The sequence below is a fragment of the Silurus meridionalis genome, chromosome 15 (assembly GCF_014805685.1).
Source record: "Silurus meridionalis isolate SWU-2019-XX chromosome 15, ASM1480568v1, whole genome shotgun sequence".
Taxonomy (NCBI): Eukaryota; Metazoa; Chordata; class Actinopteri; order Siluriformes; family Siluridae; genus Silurus; species Silurus meridionalis.
Window position 1 is genome coordinate 18,943,660 of NC_060898.1, and position 20,713 is coordinate 18,964,372.

Consider the following 20,713-nt stretch of genomic DNA (forward strand, 5'->3'; position numbering starts at 1 on the left):
GTTCAGTTCAGAGGAATATGATCAACTTTTCCAATGACAAAAGAAAAAGTGCCATTTCGAGGGATCCATATTATTAAGATTCTCTGCTAGTACTTTTCTATCATGTAAAACAGGGTTTTTTTCTGTAAGGGCTGAATCATTTTCTATAACAGAAAATGACATGGGCCAGAGTGACTACCAGTAATATTATATTGATTATATGATTTTTATTTTATTTTAAATGTATGTATATTTTATTTAATGCCTCTTCTTCTTCTTCTTCTTCTTCTTCTTCCGGTCACTCCGTTAGGGTTCGCCACAGTGGATCATCAGTATTTTATTTTGCACCATACAGACAAATAAGCTTTAATTTTTAAGAGATATAAAGCCTATTAAAAGAGCATGCCCATAGTTCTGGGACCCCTGGTGTAAGAGGTAAGAATTAACCTCTGCAGCTGTTTTTGTACTCAGGCCCACACACCAATAAAACTCTATTGGTAACTTTATTTTGGATGTAAAGAAACATACTGGAACATTCAACTACAGACAAAAATAAATAAATAAATAAATAAATAAAAACAATAACAGTCGGAAGAACAAAAGCCAGTCAGGATGCATTTATTATCAGTGCACATGGTTGGTGGAAATTTAAAAAAATACATATTGACTTATTGATACATACCAACTATTAAACCAGAACATTACAAAAGTACTGCATGCAAAATACTCATTGGCATACAACAAATGTATATATTTATATATATCTATATATGTGTGTGTGTAAAAGGCAACAAGGGTTCACCACATATTTTGACACCTGAATGTGAGTTAGTGATGAGTTTTGTAGGCTCCGTGTCTGCTTCGGCTTCGTCTTCAGTCGTTCTGGATCATCACATGTAATGTGATAGGGGAGGTAGGCTACACACGGATGGCCATTTTGTTTAAATATTAAAATCAAATCTTACTGTGCAAAGAACAGCAATACCAACATCACAAAAAAGAAAAAAAAAAAAAATCAGCAGCCACATCCAACCATCCTGAAGGATCAATAGGTCAATGTACATTGTACACAATTCATACCCGTGTTTCAGTTGCTCTCTTTCACATACGCAGCCTATTTTTTAACATACGGTACAATACTATTGTGCGATCAAATACGATTTTGCCCGTTCTTACGAAATATTTGAAAAGCTTAAGATGTGTATAATATTGCAAAATTGCTCTTAAATATAGATATTAAATGTACTCTAGTATTCCTTGATAGAAAATGACCACAAATGCAGAGCAGGATCACGAAATCGAGGTGAAAACTATATTTTTACTTCATATAATCACTGATAATCTTCAAATCACTAATATTTAATGGTGACCAAATAATTACACGACCATACAGCATATGGAGATTATTGCATTGTGAACTGCACAGCACAGCAGGAAATAACAGCACACAAGAAGAACAGATTCTCTCTTTCTGTACCTTTGGAGGAGATCCATTCCTGGTCTCTGAATGCTAAAATTGCTTTTCCGTGTCCTTTTAACCTTTCCAAACACAAATCCTTTCAATGGTTTTTCTACCTACATACATCGACATCCAAATAAACACCACAACGGTTCTTTATATTTTGCCTGGAAGATCACTTGGAAATGGAATTGCGGGCGTTTGTGGTTTGTGGTGAATCACCACTAGGAAGCCATTTTACTGACGCTGAACAGACCAACTGGCAGATATTTCACATGAGTGGGCCACTGAGATGCCAGCTGGAAAAACTTTACATCGTTCCACTCCATCCCATCAACAGATACTGAGGGGGGGGGAAAAATAAAATAAAAATAGCTCAGGTATTTTGCAAAGCTTTTGCATTCAGACATGGTCAAGTTTTAGGTTTGTCTTTAGGATTGTCTGACAAATATCTTTATACAAACAAGAAAAACAAGAAAATTGAATTGAACATTTTCTTAAATGTGGCTTTATTTATACCATCATCATTATCATCATCTTTTTCTTTCGGCTTCTCCCATTAGGGGTTGCCACAGCAGCTCATCCGTCCCCATACCCCCTGTCCTCTACTTCTACCCCCTTCACCCCAACTACCTGCATGTCTTCCCTCATCACACCATAAACCTCCTCCTTGGCCTTTCTCTTTCCCCCTTCCTGGTGGGTCCATCCTCAGCATTCTCCTACCAATAAACCCCATGTCCCTCCTCTGCACAACCTCAATCTCGCCTCCCTCACCTTGTCTCCAAAACGTCCTACATGCACTGTCCCTCTGATAAACTCGTTTTTTTATCCAGTCCATCGTCGTCACTCCCAATGAAAATCTTAACATCTTCAGCTCTGCTACCAACAGCTCCACCTCCTGTCTTTTACTCAATGCCACTGTCTCTAAACCATACAACATCACAGGTCTCACCACAGTCCTATAAACTTTCCCTTTCACTCTTGCAGATACTCTTCTATTACAAATCACTCCTGCTATCACTCTTCTCCACCATTTATTTACTGTATAACATGCTTTCCATTAAGTCTGGTAGGTGGTTATGAGGCCAAATGCCATACATTTTAGTCTGCAATTTGAGCTGTGGGTTGCACAAAAGGGCTTTACCTCGAAGACTTGTTTGCTGATTCTTAGCAGAACAGATGAGTCTGGTGATGCCTTCAATCACTTGGCTCTTGGAATCAGTGTCCCTCTCTTTTGGCTTCTTCCCCAGAAATATAGTAGGGACTGTGGATAAATGTTTGTGCACTGTTTTTAATTAATAACTAACTCAAACATTTTCACCGACTCTGGATTAGAGTATATGTATGTATATATAAATGTGTGACAAAGGTGCAAAAATTTAAGTTTTTTTTTTTTTTTTTAAATAACTTTTTAAAAGATTATCATCACAGCTTTGAACAGCAGGTTGCTATGCAAAGTGCTCACCTTTCTTGTTCTTCTCTTTGGTCACCACAGTCATTGCCATAGTGCAGGAGCTTGCCTGGAACTCGCCCGTGGAGGAGCTGGGAAGTCGGCTGACCTGCAAGGATCTAAAAGCACTTTTGAGGGTGTTTTTTGTGTCCCTCCTCTCGCCATCTTTGCGCTTTTCAGCCACCCAGTAATCCACCTGTAGCCCTATGGCATCCGTTCCAGGAGACATGCTGGGACTGCTGGCCAAAAATATTTTTTATAAAAAGATAATTGCATGAAAATGTATACAACTTATTCAAGAACCAAACTGTCCTTAGGTATTGACTCTTTTTTCAGGCTCTAGTTCAAATTAATCGCTTTGAGCACGTTTTATTTTTAAAAAGGTATTGGGTTAATTAATATTCATTAATATACTCATAGTGCTTTTACTGTTTATTCACAAATCTGATCAAGAGGTTGATCCAGCTATTAGCTATTAGCTATATAGTTTGATTTATTGCATCATTCTAATACAGTGTTTCTGTGGTGACTACTTGTGTAAAGACAATCAGTTTGAAAAGCATGAATCTTTATTAAGCGGATAAAGTTTTATCTGAGGAAATAGTTATTTCGTATTTTTGGAACAAGCCTCCAGTGTGAGCACTTGGCAATATTAGAGATAAAGCTTTAGGTGAAAAAAAAGACAATTTTGTTTATTTATTTTAAATAAGCAGCTTTTTATAGCCAAGTGAGTGTTAGACCTTTCACTAAACATACCCATGAACACCACTTAGAGATGGTGAAGGAGGAGGAGTGGCAGATTCTTTTATCATCCCAGTGGACAATGCATATGCAGGAGGAGAAGTCGAAGGAACTATCAAGCTCAAAGCAACTCCCTCTTCACAGTCTCCAACTATTTGTGGAAATGAAAAGGGCAATTATTTAACAACAACATTTTTTTTAAAAAAAGCTTAAGCAGCTCATAATGATAATGCATCATGAAAAATCATGTGTACCTGCCAATCCAGCCATGGGCTCAATCAAACCCACTTTCACCACCTGATTGACAGAAAGCAAAATAGAATAATAATAGCAGTGTCTATGACAAGCAATTTAAATTCTTAAGCAACAATGCATTTAATAGGCGTGCGACGGTACACGTATTCGCACCGAAATTCTTCGGTGCAGGGCTTTCGGTTCGGTACACGTGTACCGAATGCAATACTCTAAGTGCGGAACATAGTTAAAATCGGAGTTTCCTCAGGAACATATTAAGTGGCGGACCGCAAGTTTGTTTCGTCTCCACCTCACACTTTAAGCATTTTTATTTGTATTTTTTTAACCTTGAAAACATACCATGAATTTTGTGTACCGTTACAACCTTGCATTCAACAACAAAAATAAGTAAATGTACTTACACCAACAAAGGGGACAAAGTTTTGATAGGAATCATCATCCTGCCTGAATAAAACAAGAAAAGTCTATAATCATGCACTATAGATGTTTACTTTCCATACAAAATAAACAAAAAAACACCAAATGATAACCCATGCTGTACAATATAAACTGTCCATTACTACGGTTCCACTTACATTTTGTGCTTGCAGGTAAGCATGGCCTCAGCGATAGGAAGCTGGTAAGTGACTGTGGCTCCATCGATATACTGACCGATTCGTCCGGCCACATCCACACACTCTGCAGATGACAACCCTGGACACATACGCAACCAATGTCAGAGAGAGGATGAAAGAACAACTAAAGGCATAGCAGCAACAGCCGTTATGGACCTGCTTGAGGAAGATCTGTCCTACTGAAGAACTCCCTCCACACACCGTCAAGAAAAGCTGAGCGATAGCGGTTGTCTAGGGAGCCGAGGTACTTCGCCACAGGGTGGGAACCTGCATAGAGGATGTAGGTTCGTCAATGCGACTTCCCAATTGAGTCAAAATCAAGCCATTCTTTTATATAATTTTTCTAATAGCATAAAAAAATACCTAATGGAACCACTAGAAACCTTAAATGCCCCAGCCAATCAGATGTCTTGTTGGCTAGTTGAGACACATAGAAGCGCAAGATGGCTCCCAGGTAGTTGTGCCCTCCCACAGCCACCACTTTCACAGGTTTAGGAGTGACAGAGTTACAATTACAGCTGCAGAGATCAGGGGAAAAAACACAAAAGGTAATTCTGTGCATATACTCACATATTTATCTGCATAATTGTTACTATTATTTGCAGTTCTGGATCCTGGTACATGCTTAACTACATTTCTTTCATGTGTACCTGTATTATGCAATGACAAACTTGTTTGTCTGTCTGTCTGTCTGTCTTTCTGTCTGTCTGTCTGTCTACATTAACTCTACCACCACTAGTTTACTGTATTTCAGGTACAAATGAGATGTGACCCACAAAAAGGCAATCACAATCACAAATGTTAGTGTCCAGCACTACAAGGTATAGAACAATAATGCAGAAAAGATAAAGTAGTAATAAAATACTTTTGTACATTTCCCTAATGAGTGAGCTGGTGGCCACTGTAGCAAGAAAAAACTCCCTGAGATATGACGTGAAGAAACCTTAAGAGGAACCAGACTCAAAAAAGAACCTCATCCTCATCTGGGTGGCACCGAATGTGCATTCATTACAGTTCCATCATTGCTAAGGTGTGCAGTGATCTATGATTAAATTCAACCTGTGGTCCTGAGTCACTGTAGCAGACTCTTGATATTAATCACAGTCCAAATCCATCCTCAAAGTCGAATTGCTCATTAACTTCATGGATCTTTAGGCTGTTCATTTGGAACCATCTCCAGCTGCACAGTGTCTCCAATCGAAGAGAACTCAATCCAGAAGCATGGCATCAGGATGACATTGCTCAATATTAGCATTACATACGCTCAGATAGTTCTGAATTTGGACTAAAACACTTACAATTTTTGAATCCGAGTGAGCAGGGCTGAGAGCACAGCCTGAATCTCAGACACTGAGCAGGTACACACCACTGGATGCTTCTGTGCCTGCAGGGAGTCTGCAACATACTGCAGACACACACACACACACACACACACACACACACACACACACACACACACACACACACCAGTATAACTAAGTTTAGAGACTAGAGTACATGGCTCTAAACAGATTTTCCATTTTTCCTCTAAACTCAATTGTTTAAACTGATCTAATGTTTAATCAAATTTTATTTTCTTGTTTCTAGAAACAAGCAGCTGGCTTAAAGAGACAAAAGGGTTCCAGCACTAACAAAGCATACATGCCGCATATATATATAGTCCTAAGAAAGCTTATAAAATAAACTGAATTGCCAGTTTAAAGGAAATGCTTAAAAAAAAAAAAGGTATGTATTAAATTTTTTGTTCTACAACAAAATGAAAGTCTTATTAGCTCCTCCTGAGGCACAGTATTCAGTCACTACCTGTCCTTGCCAATCACTGCTGTTAATAAGGATGAGGCTGTCAGGCAGGGTTGTGTCAGACACCAAGATCTGGTTCAGCTGGTCGTACACTATCTTCCTCGGCATCTGCACGTATTCAGAAGAGAGAAGGAAAAGTTGTGTTTAGAAGAAGCACACGCAGCAGGTTTTACAGAGGAACCAGTCTCGGCGTAATCACTGCCCCGTCAGTGTTGATCGCATTGAACGTGCAGCTTTACAAGGCTGTTTTTATGAATGTGCAAAACATCATTTAGAGCACGTGTATTTAAATCTTTCGAGCGGACAGTGTGACGAGCACATCTGGCGCAGGGCTGCGGTGGGAATTAAAACGTAGCACTTCACACTAACAAACGTCACACGCTAAAAAGGCTTTCGGGGTATTTTTGTGCAACAATAAACGACAACGTTTGCCAATTACTGACTCACTGCGGAGCCAATGTGCTGTTATATAAGCAGATTGAGCGCCCACTCTCTGCTCCACGCTCTGCATCTCTGCTCCTAAAACACCCACTCAGAGTGTCCCGCGCTCAAATCCACAGCCCAAATGAATCACCATGTTTACTGTGGACCCTCTAGTGTTGTTTATTCTGCAGAGATTTAGACAGATCCTTCGGCATAGTTCATGATCTCAGGGTTAAAAGTAAAACGAAAATCTCAAAATCTCAATAAGCAAATATATACATAGATCAGACATAACATTGACATTACAACATTATGCCTGGTGAAGTGAATAAAACTGATTTTCTCTAAATCATGGTGCCTACAAATTTATATATTAGGGCTACAACAACTAATCAACAAAATTGATAATCAATAATGCAATTTGTTGTCAACAGATGTCGATATCGATTAGTTGGGCCCCTCATGTTACTGGTTAGCGTGATGCCAAGATATCACAGCCGCTTGCGAAATGGCAGAGAGTACATGAAAAGAAAACACAGTGGTGCCACGGATGAAGGCGAAACATCAGCACGGTAAACAAAAACTATATAATCCTCATCATATGAAAATGGTATAGTTTAATGAAGTGCTATTGTGTAAACTGTTTGTTTGGTAACAGTCGCTCTGGATTTGTTCAGGCGTGACTCGCGAGCATCAGGTTGCGCAATCAGTTTGCTCACAACATTTGTGCATTTTTTTAAAGCATGGTTGCCATCTGCAGTTACCCTTAAAAACAATACAAATGGTGATTTACACAATTTACCCCTTGCATACAAAAATTATTTTTTTTTTTTTTTTACAGAAAGATAAAACCCAGCATAAAATAAATCCCCCATGCCCTCAACAAGCAGCAACTATAAGCTTGAAAATGTCGAAAATTAAGGATAGTTAAACTCTTTGGCTTTTGCTTTATTTTTTTAGTAGACTTATATAAATAAATACCCTGAATTATGGTTCTATATATTTATAATAAGTAAAAAGCTTTTTTTAATTATTATTATTTATCTGATTATTTGAACAAATTATCATCCGTTTTTTTTAAACAGTGGTGTGGAAAAGTGTTTTCTTCCTGATTTCTTATTTTTTTGCATGTTTGTCAAACTTCAATGTTTCAGATCATCAAACTAATTTAATTATGTTAATTATGTTGAATGTGCAGCTTGTATACCAGTACAGATTTACTGTCCTCTAAATATAACATACAGCCGTTATTGTCAAAATAGCTGCCAACAAAAGTGAGTATACCCCAAGTGGAGATAAGTGTACGTCATGTAACCAGGCAAAGCCACGTGTCATATTTATCATGTTCATGCTTTTGTCTGCTTGACAGGACCATACAAATTTGTCTCATATTAGAGCAGTTAAAATCAGGTGCATTGAGTACAATTCTCTCATACTGACGACTTCATTTATAGCACATGATTCAGTAAATATGAATATAATAAATAATAAATATATAATTAATCAATTATTAACAATAAATCTAAAAAAGTACTCACCAAGGCCGCTCTTCTAATGACGGCGGACCGTAAGCCGGAAAAACTATCGGTATGGATTTTTGCAGATAGCTGATAGTTCCGGCGATCAACTATTGCACTGATGTTTTGCAAGCAACCGGTCGATGTCTACAGTATGGTACTAATAAATTGCTCTGTTTTGCTAAATGATATACTGTTATTTTTTTTTTATTATTAACAAATTACAGTATGCTACCCCATAATTATCGCATTCTTCAAGACTCCATTCTTTGTGGCTTGGCCATGTAGTCAATCTTGAACAATAAATTCCAGAATAGAAGGAGATAATGATATAAAGCCAGTCAGTATATTTATAATCTATAACGATGGCACAACATTTCTGTTTCTGTTCTTAATGGGATCCTGTTCTGGTGTTTCTGAGATCCTTTCTCCGATTTGGTACTAGTCTTTTGCCCTATCCATGAAGCGTTTGATCAAAAAAGGTCTGTGCGGTAAACCACTGAGAACTTGAATCCATGTGAGGAGAGGAAGGAACTCACCTGTGGAGTGAGGCTGAGCTCAGGAGAGCGTTCACTGTCTGAGCTGTTTGTCCGCTCACTGAGAGGTTTGGAAAGCTGCCTCTCTTTCATTGGAGTCCCTCTCTTATGCTTAGGAGTGTGTCCACCATCCAGCCTGGGAATGAGTCACAGTAGTATGTCACTCAGGATGTATTACACAGTGTTGAGTGAGCACATTTGTGTGTTTGCATGCGTTTGTGTGTGTGGGGGGTACCAGCCTTGGAGAGGACATGGTCTGGCTGCTGCTCCTCTGTGGGGTTCGTGGTCTCTCTGCCACAGAAACAGTGATGCTGGGAGTTCCATCACTCAAAACCTCCACCTCATTCAGTTCCTATAACACCAACTACACTTTACCTACCAGCTACACCACACATACAAGCAAAAGACAGATCTAATAGCACACGGCTTTCGAGAATAGTATGACTAAACAGACGTGGAAATGACAGACGACAGACAGCCATTAGGAGAAGAAAGGATGGGAAGGTTATGATCTAACCACTGTGTCTGTCTCGGAGAAGGCATCATCCAAGTGTGCACTACTAGAGCGCCGAATTTTACTTGATGTAGACTGTTCCCCGTGCTGCTGGAGAGAGATAGAGAGAGATGAACAGATATTTAGATATTTAATAAAAGTATGAATGTAGAAATAGTTAAACTATATATATATATATATATATATATATATATATATATATATATATATATATATATATATATATATATAAAATATCATATATGTACATTATTGAAAGTGTAAATAAATGAATAGAGTTGTATAGTGAATGTACCAATGCATGGAAGATAGATAAATGCATAGACTGATGATTAAATGTAGCAGACAGATAGAACTCGGTTGATGAATGCATAAATGGTAGTTACAAGTATAGATAAATGGTTGAATAGTTGGACAGATGGGTAAGTAGACAGAGAAAATGAACGACAGATAAACAGAAGAATAAATAAATAGGTGGAAGAATATTAAATCAATAGATTGGTAGATAGTTGATAGATGAATGAAATGTAGTTGGGTGGATGAAAGTTGAATATTTGAACGGATGGATGGATAGATGGATTTAAGAAGGGATAGAAATACTGGACTACAATAAAAGAAAAGCTGAGATTTGTTGCTGTCCTCTATACATAAGACACTCACAGGATTCAGTGCGTCTTTGTTTAGAGAACATCTGCTGTTCAGACTGCCAAACTCATTGTGAGAGCTGGATTGAGACATAGCTTCAAAGAATGGCCTGTACACACACACACACACACACACGCCATCAGAAGCAGCAGAACAATGTGTAACGCAATAGACATTTAAGAGCCGCCTTTTGTTGGTATTTTTATCTTTAGCTTTAGGTCAGAAAAGGCAAATCTGCACGCGGATCATGGCGCAAGTTACACCCCCACATAATGCCGGGGCCTCTCAAGCAATCATGATCTAGAAAAATACTTGTATAAGACTTGTATAGCAGAAGCTTGAGTAGATGATTGTTACATAAGACTTCTTGGAGCTGTGAAGTGCTGTGGGTGTGGTCTATCAAGCTATTTTCTGTTCAATTATAAAATGTAAACTTTCAAAAGAGCTATAGCTGAAAGTATATACAGAAATGGAACCCATAATTAATGTGCTTATTAAAGGAGAAATTGCTGGTTTGCCTTTGAGATTCCCTTTTCAATAATCTAACATTAGAGTGATCACCACAAATCACTGTCATTTAGCAATTTCAGAGCGGTATCACAAAACCATGCTTGTTTAGACAAGATTTTTTTCTTCCCACTTTGTCTAAATGATCATAAATGTGAACATCTACATTTACTGAATTTTTCAGACACCAGTAACCAGACCTACTTACATCTCTTTCATTCATACAACTTAGCAGCTATACAGTTAGGGGCCTTATTTAGGGGACCAGGAGTGTCAGCTTGCCATGGCTGGGATTTGAACTCACAACCCTCGCAAATGCCTTAACCACTTAGCTACCACCTCCCCTGAACATATTTAGAAAAGTATCACATATCAGAACCAGTGATGCAATCACTTCAACATTCTTTGTTTTATATTTCTTTGTTTTATTCATCAGCATCTGTTCAGTTTGAATCGCAAAACCATGCAAGGCCTGTTTGATGTATTTTTTTGTTTCAGCTATTCCTTTTGTTTTCTGCCAATGCAGTGTAATGCATCTGGATTGTCTTTTTGATTAAGCTCCAAGAAGTGTCCACTTAACTAAGTGTGCTGTGCATGCAAGTGTATTATTGCATGTTACGGGAGTTTGGGCTTGGGCATGCTGAGGACACTGTCTGTCTCCTCCATGTCTGGTCCACTGTCGCTGGGGTTGTACATCTCCAGACTGTTGTAGAGCTCATCCAGGTCTTCCTCGACATCACAAATCTGCTCGTGAGACACATGGTCCAGGCCGAATCCCACCTACACGTACAAAAATCAGCAATCAAACACAGCCATGCAAACTCTCCAACAAAATGACTCCACAACAAGGCGATGATTGGACAGATTTGTGATAAAGATTTAAGTGTCATGATTAGGGAGAAGATTTTTTTTTCCCAACATATAAACACGTTGGGTAAAGGATTGAACATAAAATAGAGAAAAGGGGACACAGAGAAAGTCATGGAGGGAGATTAATGTGGGTTTACCTCATCAGAAACTTTAAACCTTTTCAGCAGTGCCACAAATTTCTGCTTGATGTTAGGCTGCTGAATAGAAAACACTTCACGTCAGGCAGAAAATTTTGAAAAAAAAAAAGCAAATCCACAAGAATTAGGCTGTACGGAGCAAGCAGCAAAAATAGCATCAAGCTGAGGAGGAGGATAAAGAGCAGTAACAGGCAGAATGCTTACAAAACTGGCACACGATCTAGCGCATCACCAGCTAGTAGACAGACCGTGCAGCTAATCAAAACAGCAAGCTGATACAAGCATGTGAAGAGAGATATCCCAACCTCGCACTTCGACTCAGTCAATACATATTGACCTCCTTATGTCGCAGCACATTTCAAAGGACTCTTGCCATTAGAGTCATCAGGCTCTGTTGAAAGGCCAACAGGGACCTCAGGCTACCGTAAACACACACACGCCTGCTCCCTGGCATTAGAGTCGGTTTTAAGAAATGGAGCCAATCGAGGAGAGAAACAAACACTGATGGGCAAGTTTCCCAAGCTGTAATAGATGGCTGCTCAGCAAACCGCTTTATAGTTGTTGTTTTTTCTTGGATAAGAATAAGATTAAGCAGGTGAAAGCTGTCTAGAGACAAGCATGAAAAGGCCATCTAGAGCCAGGAGCAGCAACCTGCTCTAGTAACTCACATTAGCTCTTGTAATGGAAGCAGCAGAGGTAAGTTTACGACGAGGCTTCTTCTTCCTTACTTCATCCTCATCGTCATAAAGGTACTGCCAAAAGGGGATTAAAACAGGTTTGGTCTTTACAATTTCACCAATGATCTCTTGATTTGATTGTTATAGTGTATATTAATAGGTTATATGAGTAAGAATATGATGATGCAAAACCTGAAAGTTCAATTACACTGAGAGAAATAAGATAAAATAAAAAACAAAAAACAAAAAACATACATGTATGTTACAGCACATATTTTTAGCAAATCCCAGCATGTTAGGAAGCTGGGGTCAGAGTGCAGGGTCAGCCATGATGCATGACAAACAAGGACCTTGCTCAAAAGCCCAAGAATGGCAGCATGGTGATACTGGGGCTTGAACACCCGACCTTCCAATCAGTAACCCAAAGCCTTAACCACTGAGCTAGCCCTTATCCTTACCGACTAGCTAACATCAAATTATGGATGGCATATATTTTACTAGCTTGCTGGGTGTTTAAATGTTTTTTTTTTTTTAATTATTAATGTATATTCAGAGTGCCTGGGTTTTTAATGAGCATAAGAGAGTAGAGACGTTTCTAAGACATTTTATTACTTCCTTTATCAGCATTTTTTTTTTCACCTGTCCATGTAATGGGTCATCACTGCCATCCTGTTCAGATGAGTAGCTTTCTTCTTCCTCCTCAGAGTAGTTATCAATGTCAGGAGATCGATCTTCATAGGGACAGAAGGAAAATTAGTTCAAAAAGATTAGAATCCATTGTATTTATATTTAAATTTGACATCGATTTAGAAGTAAATCTCACTCACCAGACAGTTTGGCCTTTGGTCCCTCCGGGTCTATAGGTTGACTGGACATTGAGTAGACCCTTATCTCTGCCACGGGTACAGTCATGTCCTTTATTTTAGTGTGTAGACGCAATACCTCAGCACCTTCAGTGGGATGCTGCATCACCTTTTCGATGACAAGCCAGACAGGTATACAATGATCAGAAAATTTGCATAAACCAAATTTCCAAATTTTAATGTTGGACATTGGACTTTTTGTCTCTATGCCTAGTTACTTTTTAGTTTCACCTTCAGAGCAGCTGGAAGCTAATAAAACAACACAGAGAACGTCCTCTGTTCTGCAAACCTTTAAGAAACGATGTTTCTTAATTGTTTCAAAAATAAATGTATTCCATTTATTATTTATTAAGATGAATTTACCCATTAACTGGTATGAGACAGGGATGCACTATGAGACAAATCACATTTTGAGGTTAGCCAACTACTTTTGTTCAGTTGCCAACTACAAATTACTTAAAGCTTTGTTGTTGTTGTTCATTTACCAGGTTTGGACAGTCTTATCTAAACCACCATGTATACAACAGTGCAGAGACTCCATTTATTTTATATTGACAACAGTTCCAAGCTAATAGCTGTTGACTAGCCAGCTAGCTATATGGAATACCAATTAAATAAATAAATAAAAGTGTGTTTACAGTGTGATATGGCAGCTCCACTGTAAGTGAACCCTGTAAAGGGTGGTCAAAACCGTCCAACAGAACCAGTGACTGGCACCAAACTGCCTGCCACTGAGTCCCTTTACCACAGCAAATATCTGCACAGAGCAAAAACGATTATCATGGACTCCTCACATCCCAATCACACACTGTTTAAACGTCTTCCATCAAGTAGGAGATGCAGGAACACCAGAGCCAGTAGCATCAGGGACCGCTTTATTCCATCTACCATCACTCTGAATGCCACACTACACTGCTAAGACACTGTATGTACAACTGTACAAAAGTTATACATTATGGATATACAATGTACATATTCCATATAATAAATAAGTTTATATCCCATATTTTCTGCACATATTCTGCCTTACACACATCTTGCACTATATTAATTTCATTATATATTAATACAAAAAATTTCTTAGCATACTAGCTTATTTGCTTCTGCACATTTTTCACTGCCAGATACTTTATTTGCTGTGCATATATTTAGATATAAACATTACACAATGTACATTTACATATTTATATATATTTGTCTGCACTTATCAGTTAGTACAGTTGCTACTATTTGCATTTCTGGTGGATGCTAAACAGCATTTCCTTGCTGTATACATGAACTATGCAATGACAACACCATTTTAGCTTTAGCTGCCCATTTTTTTTTTTAGATTTTATTTCCAGTAGACTGTGATACTATTGCTCACCTCTGCCATATTAATCAGGCCCAATGCCAGGGTCTTGTACCCCAGGATTGTACGATTCTTGTACCTTTTTCTTCGTTGGAGCATGATCTGCAGCCTGTTGGCATCTCTCTTTAAAAAGTGTGGATACTTTTGGAATAAAAAAAAAAAAAAAAAGGGGGGGGGGGGAGCAGTGTTCAACAATGTTCAAGTTGAACCTAAAAAGCCAAAACTGTAAAAGAAACATCGAAAAGTAGCAAATTGATCTAAAAGCATCCACACAAAGGCACACTAGAACAAACCTGAAGGGAGAAAGTGAGCTGTAAATCGGTCTCCGTGAGCCCAGGAGATGGCAAGAGGATTTCATTTGAGCGCAGGATCCGCTTTGATCCCTACAAGGACACGCATTAAGTAATGAGTTAGTGCCATAAGATTTGGAGGTGGTACCTTTAGTGCGATGCTGCATCACTTTCTGAATGACAGGCTGAAGCAGAGTATGAAAAATTCTACAAATAATAAAAGATTATGCAGATAGCTAAGGATACAATTTATTTGACTATTTAATACACTATTTGGAATTTCATCACTTTCCACATTCTGAATGTTATGTATAATTGAAACTATAGATTCTAACTTTATGTCTGAACAAGATTTAAATAATCTTAAACATAACATAAACAACATGAACAAGTTATGTCCTAAAGTGATATCACGATATACACCATTTAAGGAACTTTCATTAAAAAAAGCACACAGTATCAAACCTGTAGCTTTAGGCTAGCTTCGAACATCAATGATAATCCAAGTATCAAGCCAATCATTTTTCAATATATGCTCATATATTTTATGTGGCTGAATTTCAAATGCAATAAAAACAGAAGGCCAGAATATATAAGTAATTTGTAGCTTAAAAATGTGAAATAATATTGCCGTGTGCAATATTGGCATGTGGTTATCTACTTTAGGGTTAGTAAGGGTCACTAAGAATACATTTGAAACAAATAATATTAAACACTAACACAGATTGAGTACAAAAAAAACATTTAAATGACAGAGGAAAAAAAAAAGGATTTACCTGAAGTTTGACTGCAATGACCACTGATGCGAGGTCCTGGTCAAGATCCTTTAACATCACCAGTTTCTTAAGAGTCAAACTGAGGAGTCTGAGAGAAAGAAAAATAAAGAGAGATTCAAAAAAGAGACTTACAATGTTGCACTAAAAACATGCTACTCTGGAACAATATTCTGCATTTTTAATATTTATAGACATCATTTTCTATACATACAGTATATATTTTACTAAAGGTTGACTGATTCATTGGTTCTGATATTTGATTGCTGGAATTGTCAGCTATCTGCAAAAATCCTTACTGATAGTTTTTCCAGGTTGCGTTAAAGTACGAGAGCAGCCCCTAGAGGTAAATCACTGACACTATTTTATTCATTTTGGATGGAAATGTTTTTATTTATTTGTGTTACTCTTTGTTTTAGTTGAAATGCATGTCTTATTTTCCTCATTATTTATTAATATAATTCATATACTCAATTCATTTTCATGATTCATAGATTTTTTTTGTAATACAAGTTCTGTACTATTTTACATGAAGTGTTATGTTTGTTTTACTTTTTTAATCCAGTATCCATTCTAAAAACTAAAGTACGGCAAGTAGAGCAACTCTAGCTATTGGTAAAATCCACAATCGGTCGACCTCTATAACTTGACATCTCACCAACATAGTAGCAAGAAACAAAACTTTATTTGCTAATTAGTATATAAACATTTACAGCCTGTGTAATTAGAGACATCTCTAACAAATGCAATGTGAAGTGAGCTGTGTTTATAAACCAGAAGAATGCCCTGAAAAACCCTGTAGCTCAGCAGCTTCAAGCCAAATACATGCAAGATGGCTTAACTTTAAACCATCAAAATCACCCTCAAATCATGAACCAGTGCATTCCCTTTGCAAGGTTTTCATCAGTAAGCATCAGTAAGTATTTGACAGTTTCTAAAATGAGACTGTTACCGGCATTATAACCATAATTATGTTTTGCATTGTAACATTATCAGAATGTTGCTCACAGAACACTGGGGAAAAAAATGGGTCTGGATTTAAAAAAAAAAAAAAAAAAAAAAAAGGCATTGAAATTACATACAAAACCATCCCCATGAAAGAGCTTGTCATATGCTGCCACTAAACATGCCGGTGTCTCCAGATTTTAACCATCACAGATTTGACCAGGCTTTAACTGTCTTCTTAAAATGAGATGCTCTCTGGATTTTGGGTATAATTCACATATGACTAGCTTTCTTTCAGTCAATTCTAGCTCCATAGTTCAAAGGCTTAAGGAGAAAACCCTCTTGACTAATAATAAGATTAGCAAAAGAAACTGCATCCTTACAAAACACACACATATATAAAGGTCAGCTTGTTGCTGTTAAATAGGAGTCCAAATCTACAATACACCCATTTGAATTACTACGGGGTTAAGCCTTAAGCGTGAAAAGGTCTCCTGTTGTTTTTGTAGTGACTCAACATCATTACTTTGTTTTCTTCTGTTTCTTTTGTTGATATAGAAAATATGGCTTATATGGTAAAAAAACAAAACAAAAAAAAACAGTTGACTGGTTAAAGATGGATAGTATAAAGATATTACAGATACTTCATATTTACAAAACAACAGATTAAACTTGTTATGGCTATGCTGAATAATTTTGCTTTTAGTAACAACTAAGTATTTTCTATAGTCCACATTCTCTGTAACTACTGTACCTTTGGTCAGAACTGCAATATCCTAAAAGATATAGAGGACAGAACACACATGGATTCGGCCAATCTCATGTTAATCTGGTATTTTTTTTATTCTTAATTTTGCAGAAGATTCTTTTGTTTTATCAGATTTATAAAATAAAGATACCGCTTTACGCTCTTCTCTGAAAACAACCGTGGTCCTGAAGGCATGGTGTGGGCGAAGCTAAGAATTGTTGGCGTAGCGATCGTCTGCAAGCTGCGACATCACTATAAATAAATGAACAAAAACTTTAAAGTCTTAAATTAACTATGGCTAACAATCAGGTCCATTGTTACATATCTGATTTAGCATATTTTTGTAAATAACTCAGAATGCATGACATCGCATTAGACCTCCCCTAAATTATTTGTCTTTTTTAATACAATTCAGTTAAATTCTCATTTTAATTGGCCAGATAATGATAAATTTTCTATAAAAGCACACCTCTTGAAGACAAACCACAGGTTTAATTTGATGCACACGTCATCTGTTGTTGTTTCTAGCTGCTATAAACTACATGATACCAGGAAGTAACTTGTTTGATGGATGTTCCACAACAATACCAGTACCCATTGGTTAGGAAATCAAAGTTAAAATGCTGGCAATTTCAAACAAGTAGGTCAAAAAAAAAACAAATTGCCCATTCTGTCTGGATGAAAGGTGCAGCATACATGTTCCACCCTCATCTAAAGGTAAACTAACCAATCCTGGGTTTCTATCAGCTCATGCATGCAGAAAAGGCTAAAATCCACTTTTTTTCCCCATGTGTTATGCAGCCCTGTGCTGCAACATGAGCAAATACAAAAAAAATGTGGTTGGCTGGTGTCTCAGAGGAAGCACTTTATCCAAGACTGGTTGCTGTTGTCTGATAGGGAAGAGAATGCGTCGCCATTCCACGGGTGACAGTCAAAGATATACAAGAGCAAGCGTTTGAAATGTGGCCTGAAGAATGCTTCATGCAAGTGGGCTCTGTATCTTTTTTCTGCCACCTGCCTTTTAAACACTGTACATTATATACTGTTAAATTGGATTTTCAATGAGTGTTATTCCTTAAAAGGAGTGTTTAGAGAGTCACGTTGCATGCCGATGTCAAAACATGCTGCACAGCTACATGCTGTTGAAGTCAATGCCACTGCTGGAACAATTTTCTGCCCTCTTTTTCAGTCCTTTGCCTGCTTTACTTTCAACTCGGGTCTGCTTGCGTCTATCGAATGTAGAGGAGGAGAACGCAATAGGAGATTACTGCACTATATACTTTATAAAAGACATACAATTTAGAATTGGTTACATTTTATATTTCCTAACACACCCTATATCTTTGGTATATTTTGGTTACATAGACCATGTTTACTTTTATTATCTGAAAAGATAAAAAGCAACTCTGGAGCTGAAGTCGGGTTTGTGCATAAACATTGATCCATGTTACATTACATTACTTATTCATTCGACAGATGCTTTTATCCAAAGAGAGGCAGAAGACATTCCGAGCATCGAGCCGGCACGGAAGCTGACAGGTGCTCAAATGCTGCAACAATAATTTCCCAGAAACGACTGTTAGAAAGAATAGAAGTTTGCAACTAAAAACAAAGAGCTAAAAAGAAGGGGAAATATTCAATCCAGTTAAATCCAGCATCGACACAAATCACACGAATCAGACAACCTAGAAATGATTGACTCCTACATTGACTCATTTACAGTGAAATTCTACATGTGTATATATAAAACCATAAAAAAATCGCACAGATAAACAAACAGCACATATGGGGCTCTGTATGAGATGAGAATCAGTGTATCTCACGGCCAAATACAGTGAAAATGAGCTTGTGGTCCACATGGGAGTTACTGGCCTCTTTGGTGAAAAAGAAACATGGATAACCATAAACTCACACTAAGTGGGTCGATAAAAAGGAAAAGAAAAGCCAGAGAATGTTGGGTGATACGGAGCTAATGAGCTAAACTAAATATACCCAATATGTTCTCACTGAAAAGCTTGTTAAAGAGCTGGGAAGATTTGGTGAAAGATTTGACCAGACAAAAACAGTTCATAATCCCCACTATGAAAATCACTGTCCTGAGGTAATGCGTGTGTGTGTGTGTGTGTGTGTGTGTGTGTGTTATTTATTTGCTTGTTTTTTTGCCTGTGTGGCAAAATAGTGACCCCCCCGAGATACAGCATTTTTCCGTGTCTACTTTTTATATTGGAGAGTTCAAGCCAAATCAAAAATTAAACAAATACTTATTGTACACTCGCTTCGGAAACTGGAATTGAAATGTGGTTTATTTCAAATGTAGCATATTATTATTATTATTATTATTTGTAATGAATGTAGATAAAGTTAAAAGTGTATAATTCAAAAGTATCTTCTCTTGATTGAACACTTCAATGACCAAACTAACAACCAACATTTCAATTATGAACAGGAACTCAAAAGACTGTTTGAAGATCTTATCTCCTGTTATTCATGTTGTTTTTGTCACCATGAGCACTTCTTTTGAGAGCTCGTCAAAGGGTTCCTCAGTCAGGGATCATACTGGAAAGTCAGACATTTCCCAGGTATTATGCGGTGTTTTACTTTAGTTTTAAATAACAATCTGAATTTGCAACACTGTTGATTTGACATCACTCCATACATGGGGAAGGAACTGGCAACCACAACAACCCCAAGTTTCCAAGTTGAAGTGTTTTTTTACAGGCTGTTTTCACCTGGAAACTGCATTCAACGCTTCCTTTGGCTCTGGTGTTTGGGGAAATAAAAGCTGTAATCTCTATTTTAAAAGCAGTCTTATTAACTGGCATGGGTGTTTATGCTCCTGGTGACGTCAGAGGGGCACACAAGGTCCAGCTTTTCATTGGAATTACAGAAATTCCGTTTCAGCACCAAAGCTGCTCATTATATCAGAAATATTTGGACAAAAACATATGCAATGTTTTTTAGGGTGGAGATTTACGTATGTCCAGAGTTGAAAAAATATTTTGGGGGAATTTTTGCATCATGCAATAAAGGATTTCTTTTAGGTCGTAGATGAATGACGGTGTTCAGTGGTTGTGCTGCAACCTGTAACTCCGCGCGCGCACGCACACACACACACACACACACGTACCTCGGTACGCAGCTGGGAGAGGAGCGGTCGATTTCCCATGTCGCAAACAGGTTCATTTGAACCGGGCGGTTTGATGCAATGCTGGCCGATTTGAAGGGCTGCAGGTGCGGAGACGCAACTCCAGCTCGCTGACTTCCTCCTCTCTCCGACATGCCAACGGTTTTGTAGAGGAAGAAAACACAATTTGTACTACTTCAAATCTTCTTCTCCCCATGCAGTTACCCGCATCTTGGTGTTAAAAAAAAATGTAATGCGCGTCCACGATGCGCGTCCACGTCTCCTTGCGCCTCCTTCCCAGCGCCGCGCATCTTGTAGACTTCAGTGTGTGGAGTCTCAGTGCTGAACACGCTGCATCCCGGCGGACAGAACCTGCTCCAGTAACAAGTGCGATCTTTTTTATTTATTTATTTATTCTGAAGCAGCAGGAAGGCGGAAATCCGTCTCACCGCGATCACGCGCGTTGACGAACAGCGCCGCCTCCGGCTGCAGGGA

The 20,713-nt window shown here is 38.0% G+C and overlaps 1 protein-coding gene across 3 annotated transcripts; it reads right to left on the reverse strand.

Annotated features, from left to right (window-relative positions):
* Window positions 1-1,277: 1,277 nt before the first annotated feature.
* Window positions 1,278-20,713, reverse strand: pacs1a (phosphofurin acidic cluster sorting protein 1a). 3 transcript variants are annotated; one of them, XM_046867981.1, is made up of 24 exons: window positions 20,222-20,713; window positions 15,405-15,492; window positions 14,632-14,721; window positions 14,354-14,479; window positions 12,952-13,096; window positions 12,764-12,855; window positions 12,116-12,199; window positions 11,448-11,507; window positions 11,060-11,220; window positions 9,949-10,042; window positions 9,292-9,375; window positions 9,014-9,126; window positions 8,778-8,910; window positions 6,302-6,406; window positions 5,797-5,903; window positions 4,862-5,016; window positions 4,655-4,765; window positions 4,460-4,577; window positions 4,286-4,328; window positions 3,884-3,926; window positions 3,645-3,780; window positions 2,904-3,127; window positions 2,583-2,702; window positions 1,278-1,781 (listed from the first exon to the last, which is right to left on the reverse strand). In XM_046867981.1, the coding sequence occupies exons 1-24, from the start codon at window positions 20,371-20,373 to the stop codon at window positions 1,663-1,665; spliced, it is 2,703 nt and encodes a 900-aa protein (XP_046723937.1). In that variant the 5' UTR covers window positions 20,374-20,713; the 3' UTR covers window positions 1,278-1,662. The 3 variants fall into 3 exon arrangements, with proteins under 3 accessions (XP_046723937.1, XP_046723936.1, XP_046723939.1); XM_046867980.1 differs by having other exon boundaries at window positions 9,292-9,378; XM_046867983.1 differs by having other exon boundaries at window positions 2,904-3,124; window positions 9,292-9,378; window positions 20,222-20,712.

What these genes read in the sequence shown, in the direction of transcription:
- pacs1a (XM_046867980.1), bottom strand. Translation starts at nt 20,373, where the DNA reads ATGTCGGAGAGAGGAGGAAGTCAGCGAGCTGGAGTTGCGTCTCCGCAC. An exon ending in GCCTGATTAATATGGCAGAG is followed by an intron (nt 13,097 to 14,353) that starts GTGAGCAATAGT and finishes GTCATCGAAAAG; the next exon opens with GTGATGCAGCATCCCACTGA. An exon ending in TCTCTAAGTGGTGTTCATGG is followed by an intron (nt 3,128 to 3,644) that starts GTATGTTTAGTG and finishes ATTTTTGGCCAG; the next exon opens with CAGTCCCAGCATGTCTCCTG.